Source organism: Poecile atricapillus, chromosome 13, assembly GCF_030490865.1.
Source record: "Poecile atricapillus isolate bPoeAtr1 chromosome 13, bPoeAtr1.hap1, whole genome shotgun sequence".
In the NCBI taxonomy this organism is placed as follows: domain Eukaryota; kingdom Metazoa; phylum Chordata; class Aves; order Passeriformes; family Paridae; genus Poecile; species Poecile atricapillus.
This window is the reverse complement of record NC_081261.1, coordinates 3,796,927-3,812,064: the sequence shown is the minus strand read 5'-3', so window position 1 is coordinate 3,812,064 and position 15,138 is coordinate 3,796,927. Positions and strand designations below refer to the sequence as shown.

At 51.4% G+C, this 15,138-nt stretch overlaps 2 protein-coding genes across 2 annotated transcripts in view; one reads left to right on the top strand and one right to left on the bottom strand.

The window, feature by feature from the left end:
• LOC131584228 (serine protease inhibitor Kazal-type 5-like) overlaps nt 1-1,386 on the bottom strand; it is a 51,510-nt gene extending 50,124 nt beyond the window's left edge. Inside the window, exon 1 of the mRNA XM_058849128.1 lies at nt 1,318-1,386. Within this exon, the coding sequence (XP_058705111.1) occupies nt 1,318-1,386 (69 nt within the window). The remainder of the gene's footprint in view (nt 1-1,317) is intronic.
• A 148-nt stretch (nt 1,387-1,534) lies between these two features.
• LOC131584162 (pancreatic secretory trypsin inhibitor-like) lies at nt 1,535-6,530 on the top strand. The gene is made up of 4 exons (XM_058848991.1): nt 1,535-1,657; nt 3,109-3,149; nt 3,720-3,832; nt 6,384-6,530. The coding sequence occupies exons 1-4, from the start codon at nt 1,603-1,605 to the stop codon at nt 6,457-6,459; spliced, it is 285 nt and encodes a 94-aa protein (XP_058704974.1). The 5' UTR covers nt 1,535-1,602; the 3' UTR covers nt 6,460-6,530.
• The last annotated feature ends 8,608 nt before the right edge of the window (nt 6,531-15,138 follow it).

Below are 15,138 nucleotides of genomic sequence, written 5' to 3'. Positions count from 1 at the left end.
AGGGAATCTGAGGGAAAACGTTTCTGTTCCTGGACAATCCAAACTATCACATTTCCTGCCTACAGCAAGGATCTCTAAACTGAAAAATGTGTTTTACCAAGAGTGGACACACCCCAAACATGGGTAATCAGAGAAACTCTTTTCAGCACTGCTCTATTTACATGTCTTAGATTGAAGAGGAAAAATAATAGTGCTGGACTGAGATGAACCTCTTACAGCTATAAAAGATGGTCATCCTTCCCTCCCTTGCTCCTCAGAGGGTGATAACACCACCTGAGCCATTGTCCCAGGCACACTAAAGGATTGTTTTCTGTGCTCAAAGGTCAACCAACACCCATCCCAGCCCCTGAGAACTGCTGAGCAGGTCATACCCAAAGCCAGCTTTACCCTCTGAGTTAATAAAACAACAGATGCCACCAGGAGCTGTTCTTTCTGCCTCATGTTGTAGCTCAGCCCAGGCAGAGCAGAGGGAAGCCCAGTCAAGAGGGAGGAATCTCCCCATGACCACTGAAGCAAAATCATCAGAGATGTTCATGGCAGGGGAAAGCACCCTGCAGAGCCAAATGGGGAATGAGGTATCCCTTGGACAATGGAGCAGCTGCCAATGGAGCTGAGATTTCTCCCTCTCAAACAGCTCCTTGAATTGCTCTTGGCGTTGACTTTTTCCTGTTCAGCTAATTAAAAATCTGTCTTTGAGTCATAAGCCCCCATTAGTAATAATTTGCTTTGCACTTCTCCGGTGATTTATGGCTGAGATATCAAAGGGCTTTAGAAACATTAATTAATCCCTCTAATCCCCAAGGGACTGATCCACTCTCTGCAATGCACCACTGGTGGTGTAAGTGTAGGAAATCCCCAGGGTTTACTCCCAACTGCAGGCAGGGAGAGGGGAAGGGAGCAGCGTCCGACCCAGCAGCTGATTTCGGCTGCTGTCTGCAATCAGAGATGTGCAGACAAAACAGCAGCACTGAATATGCAGCCACGAGCAAGCCCATGGCACAGGCAAACTCTGCTCTCCAGGAGCAATCCTTGCTCTCATTCCTGCCTGCCCAGGGAGGGAAGGGGAGCTGCAGCACCCCAGCTCTGCTCTGTGGATCACTCCAGGAAAGCTGTGTGTGGATCAAAGCCATCTTCACCCAGAGGTGGCCTCACCAGAGAGCTTCACCCTGCAAGTGGCAGCAGCAGGGTCATTAATCACAGCCACGGCGCTGCTAACTGTATTTCCCTTGCTGTCCTGCCCATTTCTCCAATCTTGGTTCTTTGTACAACATTGATTTATCGCAGCTTGGAGTGCAGACCCAGGGCTGACCCCCACACCTGGGACAGGGCCTGGTCCTTGCTGGAGATAAGGATTATTGCCTCCATTGGCTTGGGAGAGGCTTTCATCCTTGCGCCCACCAATGAGCCAGTTGCCACCTGGTGTTGTCCCCATACTTTGAATGTTGTCACCACAGGACTGCAGGGTGGAGCTGGCTGTGTGGTGTGGTGCCAAGAACAGGGAAAGGTATAAAGGTGCCAGCAGACTGCCAGAGACAGGATCCCTGAGACACTGAGGAGTGTCCCAGCTCTCTCCGCTGTGCTCAGTAAAACATCACCTTGACCATGAAGGTGGCTGGTGTCTTCCTGCTCCTCTCCCTGGCACTCTGCTTCTACCAAGGTGAGTCCAACATTTTGCTTAGGAGCTATTTCCTCTTCTTGCTAAAGCTCCCAGGTCTGCCACATGGGAAGGTGAGTGTGGGAAGAGACCAGCTGTTCCTGGGGCCTTGCAGTGGCCCTGGGCAGGGGATGCTGCAATGACCAGTGTGCATTAAACCTGCACCTGTCTGTGAGCAAACCCAAAGCAAAGGCTTTGAAAAGGTGCACTTGCTCCCAAAAAATGAACAGACCTGCTGGGCTGACGCTCTGTCTTCAGGGGTAGGATTTGTCCTGTAACTGGTGATTTCTAGGACAGTGTGATCCTTTCAGAGTGAATAGGTGCTATTCTGGTTTTAAAAAAGCAAATCCAAGAAGACAGGAAATGAATCTATGTGAGGGAAAATGCAGCTCTCACTACCAAAGCCAATGTTTAAGCCAACTGTGTTTTCAAAATCCCATATGGTGCAGAGGGATGAGAACATGAGCTGTTGCTGCTCCTCAGGTCCTGCTTTAGTGGGCTCATTCCAAACAGGAGGGTGCTTCTGAAGCAGGTCCTCTGTCATCCTGTTTACTGCACAGAGGCTGCCATTGCAGGGCTGTCTGAGCACAAAATCTGGGCTCATTTCAGATGAGCTGAGCACGCAGTGAGCTGCAGCTCCTGGGCCTGGACCAGTGATAGCCCAAAGTAAAATCCTCAAAATATTAAACAGTGTGACTACCAGCTCTTCAGCACCAAAATGTTTCACTGCTACTGGGCTGTGCTGGTTGTTAATACAGATGTAGTATAAATCCTCCATGTAGGTGACTTCTGGGTTTGTAAAAAAGCCCGGGACCTTCTTCTCAGTTCTGCCTTTTGCTAAAAAAATTCAGGTTGTTTTTCAAAACACACCTACCTCGTGCTCCACCCATGTGATCCCAGCTGCCAGCTCAGGGCCAGCTTCTCCATGGAGAAGCCCACCAAAGTCATGGCTTGATCCCACCAACTTTGATGTGTAACCTCAGGGTCTCCTTCTAGAAGAGACTTTCAACAACTTGTCTTTTACTCTGCTTGCTTGTGTTAAAAACTGATTAACAGCAGAAAAATTGCCCTGGATTTACTCCAGCATCTGTCCAGTGTCAGCAGGAGTTTCTCAGTTACTCATGAACATGTGGTAAGATAGGACAAAAGCCACCTTTACTCCCTGACAGCTGGCAGGTGACATCTCCAGAAGTGCATTTTGGTGTGGCAGGACCTTGCACCATTACAGTGTTTCTGCCAGGGGGTGACACAGCAGGGAGGAATCCAGCTGAGAAATGTGAGAGATCCAAGGGAAGAAGTTCTTTTCTAGGACAAAGGTGTTTGAGTGAAGACATACAGACATCAGCCTAAACTGTCTTTATTCTGTCCCCCTTGAAACCAGCTCGAGTGATGGGTGCTAAGATGTCTTCTCTCTCTCTCTCTCTCTGTCTCTCCCTTTCTCTCCCTTTCTCTAGGAAATGCCAAGGTGGATGCAGCTGCTGTCACAGGAACAGAGGTGAGGTCTCCTCATTTCTGTAGCATAAGTGAGACAGCACTAGCCCATGCACTGGGGAACCACCTTTGCTAAACACACTGAAGCAAAGTGGGCTGACAGCCCAAAGATGCCAGTGCCTGGGAACCCCCTTCCACCTGCTGTGCCACAGCAAAATCCCAGTGATTATACTGGTTTTCCACTGCATTTCCCCCAAACACTGAAGGAAAAATTCCTAAAAAGCTAAATATTGCTGTTACCTGCCAAGAAAGTCAGAAATCCCCTTAGTCTCTGGCTTGCAAGTGTGGGGCCAGGTATTGCTGTGGCATAAAAATAAAAACTGGGGGAAGGTGCCCATGGAGCAGTATTTACTCTACACTGTTACTCCTAAGGCTGTGCAGCAGTGCCAGGTGGAGTTCAGCTGGCCAAGGGACATGGTGGCAGATGGTCCCAGTGTTTCTGAGAGCTCAGAGCAGAGCTCTGAGGATGGGTTATGAAGACAGACAAAATGTGCACCTCTCTGGGAAAGCAAAGCTCCTCTGGTAAACTGAGAATAGGCTTAACATTTTCAAAATTAACCTTTCGTGTCTCCAGCCATCTTGTGAGAATTTCAACCTGAGAAGAGGATGTACAAGGGAGTTTGACCCCATCTGTGGCACGGATGACATCCTGTACAGCAACGAGTGCCTGTTGTGCCTTCACAACCTGTGAGTATCAGGTCTAAATGCCGCACAGACGAGGGCTACCGCATGTATCTGGGATTTCCTAGAAAGAAATCTGTTTGCATGCAGCTGGGTGGAGCTTGGGCAGCGAGCCCAGCACATCTGGCACGGATCTGGCCTCCAGCACAGCTGCTGCTCCCGCTGCTCTGAGCGCTGGGCTCCAGCTGAGGAATGGGCCCGGTGTGTGAGGCTCACAGCACAACGCTGCCCACAAACAAAAATCTCCCCATACCTGCAGCTGCCAAGCAGCAGCGAGAGCTGGCGGGCATCCAGGATCTCAGACAAATGGCAAAGTCCTCCAAGTCTGCCCAGAGCTAGCACACGGGCTGAAGAATATTTCTCCAGATGACCTCAGATGTGTGGTGGCTGAGGAAAAAACTTGGTGTTTTTTCGCCCCAGAAATTTATAGCTGAGCTCTGCTCTCTGTCTTCTCTGCATATGAAAGGATACAATTTGCTCTGGGTATTTTTAAGAATGAGCTTTATATTTAATCTGTGCTGGTGCCAGATTGCACTGTTCTAGCAGAAGGCCAAGTCCAAATGCTAAGGGTGTCTCTGGCAAGACTTGATACATTTCATCTGGCTTGGGCCCTAGGTAATTTAAAATATATTTATACGTTGGAAGCACTCTGTGTCAGACAAGTGAAGGAATTACTTCCAAGTCAATGCTATTAAGTGGTTCAAAAATCTCTTTTGGGAAGATTGAGACTTATCTGGAGCCAGATGCCCCAGTCTGCAGGGCTAAGGGAGCTTCACCCTTGGCTTCACCTAGTGTAGGCAGGGATTTTTGGTGATCAGGCTCACAGGCCCATCTGCCATCAGCAGACACATTTGTAGCAGAAGCTCAAAGTCCAGCTTTTCTGTCTCTGGATGAGTGTGCTTGTGGAGCCAAATTCTGCTTTCAGGAGCATCACCTCCCTGCTGGCTCTGCAGGAACAAGGAACAGAATCCACATCACCAGGAAAAAAAAAAAAAAAAAGCCTGGATAAATATTGTCAGTTGGGTTGTCCCCTCTTTGCTTCATTAACCCAGGCTGCTGCCACATATTCTGTTCCTGGCCTGCTCAAATGCTGGTTCACCTTTCAGGGCTGAGTATGATGCAGTCAGGCAGAGAGAGGCTGAGTGGGATCTCCTCAGCAAAGGCACCACAGTTAATGACCCGGCACGGCCTGGCAGGGCAGTAATGACCCTGCTGGAAGCCAGCAGCCCAGCACCAGCTGTCCCTGTATTGTGCAACAGATGGGGGTGGGAGGTTCATCAGACACAACATCATTAGGGCTTTGGCCACGAGCCAAGAGCGGGGTGAAGTGAGCGGGGAAGGCTCCACAGTCAGCTGTGCAAAGCGGTGTCCAGGATGCTCCATCTCCCCAGAGCAGAGAGCAGCCTCAGAGGGGACTGGGAGAATCCAGTGCTCACAAGAAGGGAAACTGGGGTACAAGAAAGAGAAAGACTGAGCTGGTGGTGTATTCAGAGCTGTCCAGGAGTTAGAGGAGGGATGGGATGGATGAGAAACTGGTGCTGCATCCGCCTTGTGTTGACAGGCGAGCAGCTGCAACTGGGAATGTGCTGCTCCTGTGGGTCACAGCCCCGAGCCTTGCAGCTCCCCTGTTCTGTTCCCAAGTGAAGGAATTCTGAGGCTAGGAACATTTGGTCTCCTGGCCAGGGCCATCTGGGCCAGGCACCAGGACTCTGAAGCTGCCTGGTGCCAAATGTCTTGGGGGAGAGATAAACGGAGTGTCCTCATCTATAAAGCCTTGGTCCGTGGGGAAAAGTCAGCCGAGAGGCAGATGAAGTGTCATTTGCAGTTTTGTGTGTGCAACTGGCCTGACAAGAGCTGGAAGCCTGTGAGGAGTCTGGGAATAGAGCATCTGGCGGGTCCCTGTGGCAGCAGCGTCTCACTTGTCGCCTGTGGTCACTTCACTGTGACCAGCATGCAAAATGCTTTTTGCAAAACGCGAATCATTTTACCAGCATTTCTCTAACGCACCTGAGAAATGGATCTGTCTTTCCAAAGAGGAGGACATCATGATTCCCTGTGAAAATCGAGCAATTCAGAGGAATCAGGTTCACTATTAGGCAAAAAGAAGATAATAGGTTTTTTTAAGGAACCTTTTTAATATTTTCCTCACTTTTGCTGCAGAAGCAATCATGGGGGAGGCTGGGAGCAGGGCAAACCCAAGTGAGACACAGTAGCAGTCTTTTGTTTCTGAAAACCTACAAAACAAATTCATAACCTTTATTGTTTGGAGTCAGACAGGCATTAGAGGTGTCTCAGTGCTGTCCTGCAGCACAGAGGTGAATTATCCTGCCAGGAGGTGTCAGAAAGCACTCTTGAGCTTATTGGAATTAATTAACACATGTCCATGGTAACCCTGAACTCCCTGTCAAGAATATGTGGCCTTGCTTGCTGTGAATAACACTTAGATGATGATTTAAGCAGTATTTTCCTTTCTTTCTGCCTTTGCCCTCTGAGCCAGGCTCTGCTGTGTCTCAGGGACCCAAAGGCAGCCCCCCAGCATTTTTAACCTCTCTTGCAGGCAAAGAAGCAGCCACGTGCGCATCAAGAACAGAGGAATGTGCAGAACTCCCCGTGTCAACTCTGCTGTAAACTGAGGCACAACCGTGCCAGAGCTGAGAGCACAAAGCTGTCCCCTCACCCGCTCAAACCCCCAATAAAATGGAAGCATCGCCACATCTTGTGCTGGGATTTCTTACACACACAGCAGTCCCCTGTCCCCAACACTCACAGCACCTTCCTGAAAAGCATGGCTTGTTCTGGTGATGCCTGTAAAGAGCTGTGAGCCAATTACTGGCACAGCCCCAGGGAGAGGGCTGGGATGTGCCCAAGGAGAGAGCCAGGCTCTGGCATAACAGGGAGGCTCTTCTTTTGCATCAATAATTTTGTTTTCCTTTCCTAGACTCCCAGTGTCCGAGCAATAGATTTTTAGCAGTCTCATGACTTGCAATTGCATTTGCTAAATACAGGGTACTAAAGCCCTTGCTCCAGAGCCTTTGCAAGGAGAAAGAACCCAAGAAGTCATTTCCATGCTGACCCATCTCCAGCCTTGTCCACATGCCAGTGCCTCATGACACAGCCCCTGTGCACCAAGAGTCACCAGCCTCACACTTGTCCTGCAAGTCACAGCTAGTCAGTGCCTCAGAAAACCAAAAAGATTCCATTTTCCAGACAAAATTCTTTTTGTTTTCCCCTCTATTGGCCTTGGTGAGCTTTGCTGCTGGCAGTGATGACCTGGCCTGTGGACTGTGGGCTGGCAGGATGGGAGATGCCTTACCAAGAAGGACTTGAAGGTGCTGGTGCAAGAGAGGCTGGACACGAGCCAGCAATGTGCAGCCACAGCCCAGAATCCAGCCATGTCCTGCGCTGCATCCAAAGCTGTATGGGCAGCAGGGCAAGGGAGGGGGCTCAGCCCCTCTGCTCTGATGAGACCCTCCTGCAGTGCTGCACCCAACTCTGGGGTCCCAAACATAAGAAAAACTTGGACCTGTTGGAGCAAGTCCAGAGGAGGACGTGAAGACACTCCAAGGCTGGATCACCTCTGCTATAGAGACAGGCTGAGAGAGCTGGGAATGTTCAGCCTGGAGAAGAGAAAGCTCCTGGGAGACTTCAGAGCCCCTTCCAGTGTCTAAAGGGGCACCAAGAGAGACTTTTCACAGGGGCTTGGCGTGATGGGACAAGGGGGGATGGCCTCAAACTGAGAGAAGGCAGAGTTAGGTTAAATATTAGGACAAAGTTTTTTACCGTGAAGGTAGTGAGAAACTGGAACAGGTTGCCCAGAGAAGTTGTGGCTACCCCATTCCCGGATTCATGCAAGATCAGGCTGGAGGGAGTTCTGAGTAACCTGGTCTCGTTGAGGATGTCCCTGCCCACGGCGGGGATGTTGGAGCAGATGTAAGGGGTCGTTCCCAAGCCGCCCATCCCTCGGTTCCGCGGCTCTGCGCGGTGCGGGCAGGACGCGGAGCCCGGGTTCCTGGATGGAGCTTTCGGCACTGGAGGCCGCTGTTGCTCCGCCGCAGCCGGTGCCAGCTGCCGGAGCCGAGCCCGCAGCTGGAGCCCGCAGCTGGAGCCCGCAGCTGGATCCCGCAGCTGGAGCCCGCAGCTGGATTCCGCAGCTGGATCCCGCAGCTGGATCCCGCAGCTGGAGCCCGCAGCTGGATCCCGCAGCTGGAGCCCGCAGCTGGATCCCGCAGCTGGATCCCGCAGCTGGGTCCCGCAGCTGGAGCCCGCAGCTGGAGCCCGCAGCTGGGTCCCGCAGCTGGATCCCGCAGCTGGCGGGGGATGCGCTCCCGGCCGGGCGGGGAGCGGCGCTGGCCCCGCGGGCGCTCAGCGGGTGCTCAGCTCCTGCCAGCCCTGCCGGGAGGCTGGAAGCCGCTGAGGTGCTGTAACCGAGGCACTTGGCCTCGCCACGTCCCTGTCCCTCACTCCCCGGGACCCACGAGCAGGTCTGGGGGATGCTCCGGGGCTGCAAGGACAAGAGCGGCCCCGGCGGGTGTGCCCTGCGCTGGAGGGATGTGTCTGTGTCTGCCTGGCGCTGGCACAGCGCTGCCGGCTGTTCCCTGGAGAGCTGGGCACTCCCCTGCTTGTGCCAAAGGGCTGTCGTGAGTCAGCCCAAAACAGCCTGGGATGGAGCATTTGGAGTTGGGGATCAAACCCTCGTGGGGTTCCCTATGATTCACAGCCCTTCAGACTGTTTGTATTTGGGGCAAACCCAACACTTTGTTCTTAGGAAATCCTGGACTTCACTGTGGGTAGAAAGATGAGTTCTCTTTATGAAGTTGCTGAAACAAACACAAAAAAAATATATGCATGATCCAGCTGAGAGAGCTCCAGTGCTTGTTTGAAATTTCAAATGTGGCCAGATGCAGCTGGAGGGGGGGAAGCACAGGCTCCTCTTCTCAGATCTGCCAAAGAGTATCTGCAGTCGAGGGAGAGATGAAAAACGACTCGCTTTGCCCACATCTAAAATTAATGCACTAAAGGTGGTAGTCCCAAATAGGCTGGGGACTGTGAATTGCCTTGACATCTTTGCACACAGGGGATCCTGGAAATCCAGCTTCCCACAGCTGGGATATTGCTGATACTGCTGCATCATAAGAAATGGAGCATAGCTTTTATCCAGGGAAATCTCTGCCAGTGAGGCTGGCAGGAGGGGAGACCGATCCTTTCTACACTTCTTTCACTGCTCTTGGATATTGTGGCATGGCTAAACCTGCCTTAGCCCCAGACTCGTCCCAGTTGGTTTCTTCTACCCAGCAGAACAATGAAAAGTGCACTGAGGCCAGTTTATGCCAAGCAAAACATCTTTCCTGCCCATGCCATTTCTGGGAAACATCACCCAGTGTTAGCCAAGAGCGTTTCTTTGATGAAGTGAGGTGCTGGCCGAGCCTGCAAAGCAGCAGGTCTCGTCAGCCGCACGGCTGAGCGCAGCCTGCGTCTCCCCAGGCACTGTTGTGATGAGAACTGGCATTCCTGCTAAATGTCAGCCACATCCGTTTCACAGCAAGGTCCATATCAGCCTGGAGATTATGGGAAGCAGCAGGTCAGGGGCCACTCTAGTTCTGCACAGCAGGGGCACATCAGGCAGAACCAGCGGCAGGTTTCCAGGGGGGGAGTGGTTCCTGTCCATACTTCAGTCTTGGCTTGACCAAGGGGAAATCTGAGGTGCAGGTGCAAAGTTTAGACTCATCCTCAAAAGCCGGTCTTCTGCCCCCATAAGAGATTTTCCCTGAAGCTGAGGAAGGGAACGCTTCATCCAAGCTGCTCCTCTGCCATCTGATCCCCAGCAGAGCCTGGAGCTGTCCTGCCAGAAGCCAACCTGACTTTTCTGAGACACCAGCTTGCTTCCCTGCATCTCCATGATGCTGTTTCCAGTGCTGGTGAGCTGGCAGGGACACAGCAAAAGGGAGAGTGACAGGAGCAATGGCTTCAATTCTTGGTTTCTTTGTCTAAATAGCTGCAGCTCTTCAGGCTCCTTCCCAGGGCAATGCTTCTGGCCATGTGTTTGAAGCCCTGAACACGTTTTGAATGATGCAGCGAGGGGAAAAACAGGATTTGCCAAATCAGAGGAAGGGCTCAGCCATCTACCTCCCTCCTCCTTCCCTTCTGGCTGCTCCCAGGGGGCTCAGCCAGGGCAAAAATGGAAAGGCCAAGAGCACACGGTGGGTGAGGAGAATCCCAAAGGATGGTTCAAAAAGCTCAGCATTTGCTGCCCTGACGAAGCTTAGGCAGAGAGCAACGCAATTCCTGTCCCAGTCCCGTAGTTCCTGCCCCAGTGCTGCAATTCCTGCCCCCAGTGCCTCAATTCCTGCCCCAGTCCCACAATCCCTGCCCCCAGTGCCTCAATTCCTGCCCCAGTGCCTCAATTCCTGCCCCAGTGCCATGCTGCTCACAATAACAAACATTTAATGACAAGGGGGGGAAATTCCTAAAATAACCTCAGTGATTGAGCCAGCCAGGGCTCTGCAGAGAGCAGGACACCCACAGGGCCCAGCCCCAGCCTGCCTGCCCTGGGGGCACCGGCACATCCTCAGGAGGAGCAGGTGGTTTGAAATCTGGCAATGCTTCCCTTCATCTCCCTCCTCCTGCCATCCAGGGGCATCTCTCCTGCAATCCTTCACCAGGATTTGCTGGTTGGGTGGAAGTTTTTCAAAGCAGGGTTGCATCTCCAAAGCAGCCCTGGGTACTGCCAAGCCTCAGGAATGTCTCAAGAGTGACAGAAACCAGACAGCTAAGGACAGAAGGCCCAGGGGAGCATTTTCAGATCAGGAAAACATGTTTCTTTAAATTGAGACTTTTCTGCCAGTAAAAATTCTTGTAAAATTCAGCTGGGGAAGCCCTTCCCCCTCCACCTTCTGGAACGCTTTCCTGAAGCTCCCACCTGGGAGGCAATATCTATTTCCATTGCCAGTGGCATTTGACTTCATGATGTCATGGTAGCATGCTGTGAATTCAGGTTTAGAACTGGACTGAGGGACTTCAGTGAAATGCAAGACCCAAGCTGAGAAGAAGCCCTGAATTTCTGGGAGCTGCAAAACATTTTTGTGTCCAGGCCTGCTTGGAAGAGGCAGCTTTGGTACCACCTTTGCCCACTGCAGCCTTCCCCAACATTCCTCTGATAAGAAAGCTTCTATTTTAGCCACGTTTTCAACATCAGATTTGTTTTTTCAGTCTGGAAATAAGCAGAGCCTTCCTCAGATTTGCTGCAGCTGCCGCAGGGCACTTTCCACGAGGCACGTTCAGTTCTAAGAGACTTGTTTTGGGGGAGCTGAATTAAAGTCATTTTGGTGGGCTGGCAAGGAGAGCTCCCCTCTGCAGACACCCCATGGGAACCCATCTGCTGCTGGAAAGGCTCCTGTGAGCGATGATGCCTCCACATGCCACCTCCCAGATCTGGCCTTTGGCAAAGGATGCAGACAGAGGTGTCCCAGTGCCCAGGGCAGGGCAGGGATCCAGAGCCTGCTCTCCTTGATGGGTACAGAGCCACTTCAGCTGCTGCTGTTGTGACAGCCTCAACGAGAGATATCAGGAGCGCCAGCAAATGCAAACAGTTTTGTCATGGTGGAGAGGCAGCTGCCAGCCCAGCACAGCAGCACTGCTGTGGCAGAGGGTCACGCTGCCAAGCTTGAGGCCACCGAAGGAAATGCCAATTGGTTCCACCCGAGTGGGAAATGACAGCGTTAGTGCTCTGCGAAGGAAAAGTCTGACTGAAATGGAAGGATGCTTTTAAACTGCAAATTTCTTTTCATCTAAACCACAGCTCAGGCTACACAGGGAAAAGCTGTCCTTGGCAAATGTATGGGAATGAGCTGGAAGTGGCTCTGCACCGATACAGAGAGGCTGTCCCCAGGGCTTAGTGGGGCTGGAGCGGGATCATTGCTAAATAAGAGAGAGGACACTTCTCAGTGGCGGGCTGAAACCGCCCTGATAACCACAGACACGGCACAAATAGCCACAACCAGAGCTGCACATTTGAATTGAGATCTCAGCTTTTGCTTTCTAATGTCTCTGAGCTGTTACAGAGAAGTCAGATGACAGCAATAGTTTGTATTTCTCTCTGTCAAAAGACAGTAAGCTTCCAGGAGTCGGGAGCATCCAAAGTGTTCCGCAGACAGCGAAGCAGCCCTGCCAATGTTTCAACACTACTTTTCTGGCCTTTATCTTTCATCAGGCACACTCCACTTACAACAAGGACAGGAGGGGCTGGAAGTGCCAGCTCTGCATGGTGCTGGCACGTGAAGCTGGATTCCTGACGCTCTGCACGCTGTTGGAGACCTCCCGGCGCTGCGGTCGGCGTTAGCACTGCAGGTGGATTCAATGCTGAGAAGTTCTGCTTCCTTCCAGCTAAGAGCACAGCTCCTGGAAAGCTCCCAGGCAAAGGTCCTGCCCTTCACCTATGCCAGAACAGTAACCTGTTGTTGTAGCACGGCTCAGCAGGGATGGATTGCAGACTTTTTCCAGTAACTTCAGCACTTTTCTAGCTGCAAAAGGATGCCACAAATAGAAAATCACATGTGAGGTTTAACCCAAACAGGCTGCTGGCCTCTGAGAGAAGGCTGGACCCTTCCCAGCACACCTTGGCATGGATTTAGGTGGTGATCCACCCCCACACCTGCGTGGTGGGGTGCTGGGAAGCTCTCCTTTGCTGGCAGATGGTACGATGTGGCTTGAAGCCACAAAGGCATTAGGTCAGTGTAAGTGTCCAGCTTGCAGGTGGCATCACTCTCATGGACTGAGATCTGATGCATTAATCAGTGACCCCCTATCAGCCCTTTTTTCTGAAGCCATTATCCATAAGGAGAAGGGAAGCAGCAGCCTCCCTCCACACCCTATCACATGCTCTGGGGCACTGTCCCCCTCACTAACGCCCCAGCAGGTGCAGATGGTGTTTAACTCCAGAGGAAGGATTCCAGGACCTGAAAGTAAAATCCAGGATGCCTCAAGCTGGGCACATCAGGGACTGAAACATGGTGGTGAAAGAGCCAAGGCAGGACTGAAGCATTAGGCAAGGCATGGCTGGGGCAGAGAAAGATGTCCCACAGCCCTTGCACTGATGGCCACATGCTGGGAATGTCCAAAGGCAGGGAATGAGTTATTGCACATGGCATGAGATGGCACAGACGCCTGGCTCGGTGTGCCAATACCTGTGGATTTGGCAGAGCTCTGGATCCGGCCCCAGCAAGGCACCACAGGGAGCTGCACCAGCACTGCTGCAGCTGCTGCTGGGCTGGAAATGCTTCTGGCTGCCCCAGGGCTTGGGCAGGAGTTCTCTCTCTTTCCTCACCCCACTCCTGGTCACAAGCAGACAGGAATTCGGTAGCCAAAGGGATTGTTCAGCGCACATTTCCAAGGGGATGGAGCTATAGTGACTCTTGTGGCCTCTGCTGGCATTCCTGGCTGGCCCAGGACATTGCACCTGCATCAACACCAGCCAGTGGCAACACAGCAAGGAAAGAAAACATCTGCACCAGGAGCTGCTCTCCTCCACCTGCCAGCAGAACCCACACAGTGCAAGAGGGGAGGAGGGATCTTGCCCTGCCAGTGTGGATGGGTTGTTTTAGGGAGCAGCACACACATTCATCCTGTCTGGGAAGTTTGCAGCCTCAGCTACAGTGTCTTAAATCAAACCAAATCAGACCAGAATGGGACAGAACCCCAGAGTTCTTCCCTCCAACCCTTCTCAGGCTACTGACATCTCCAGTGCCCTGAGCTCAGCTTCTCCCATTCAACAGCATCTTCTCATTTTGATGCTCAGAAACAATCACTATCATGCCTGAGCCTTCCAGTTTGCCTGGCAGTGTGAGAGAGACAAGAGGAGCATATAAACTAAGATAGAGCTCAAGGCCAAGGTCTTTCTGAGAAAAAAAATGAAATATTAAGCATAAACTGATTTGAGTTTATTTGATAATGAGTGCACCATTGTTTCTGCCATTGCTTTTTAGTCCAGAGCCACAAATCACCCCAACCTCTTGGCAAAGGAAAGGAACTATTTGATTACAAATAAATTCAAAAAAAGCTGTTAAGAAAAGTTCTATTCATCTCTATAGGCACTGGGGCAGAAAAACCTTCTGGTTCCAGCACTGACATGCTCCCTACCCTGATCTAACTCCTTTCAAAGATTAATCCTGCCTTACAGGCACCTAATTGACTTCAAAGGCAGTTCCAGGCTTTTCCAACTCTCTTACAGGCAAAGGCTTTGGCCTAAATAGGACATGTGGGCAAGGAAACATATATTTAAAGTTGCATAGTTGAACTGCCACTCTCAGAAATAAGGCCCATGAGAGCAAAGTCACCCTCAGTCCTCACAGCAGGAGTATTTTCCCATGCAAACAAGTTCCTCATCATTGGGGCATGGTATGTACAGCCTCTGCAAGCCACAGTTCATCACTTTCGGGATTTTGTGCCTATTTTAAGCCCGTGATTCTTGCTTGCTTATGCAAAACACTGCTGGGATGACCCACTGAAGTTGAAACAAAGGAAATGAGCTCCAAATCTGGGTCTTCAATGGTTGCAGCTGGAAACAGTGTGGCTGCAATTCTGTAAGCCATGAAGTCTTCCTCATCCAACCCTCTGACAGGATATATGGCCAGAAAGGTCCTTACCAAACAGCACCAGTGTCACATTATCCCCAGGTAACCCAGCAAACCTGCTGTCATACACCTGCAGGGTCACTGCACCACTCTTCACACTCCCTCTCTGCTGCTGCTGTACGAAGGGTTTGAGCTTGGAGAAGCCTTCAAACGAGCCCTTGACTCCAGGTCACCAGCCTGACACGTGTGCTCTGCACAGAAGGGGCAGTGCCACTCCACGTCCCCCTTCACCTTGCTCACATTTGGCTGCACCATGAGAAATAAGCCACAAATCAGACAAAGAGTAGCCACACAAGCTGTTTTGCTTCAGCAAAGATAAGGCCAGAGACCTCAGAGGAAAATTAAAAATGTCACTACAAACTTGTAGCCTGGCAATGTGCCTAATTGGGCATTGCCCACACTGAGAGGAGATATTCCTGTGAAAACCTGGTGCTGAGTAACTCGCTCCCAGGCTGTAGATGGGATCCTGCACAAACACCTGCCACTGGAAATCCAGGAGGGGAGATGTAACAGGAGGCGGCAGGAGGTACATAAAATGTAATTTTCTCTTCCTCTGATCGAGCACGTTGAAGAATAACTTGCCTGTGTTGAGACAGAGTGTGAAAACCACCTTGTCAATAGACAGAAATCATGGGGTTGTTGAGCCAGTCAGGGCAAGAGGTTTTATTTCTAGACTGTCAAGGGAGA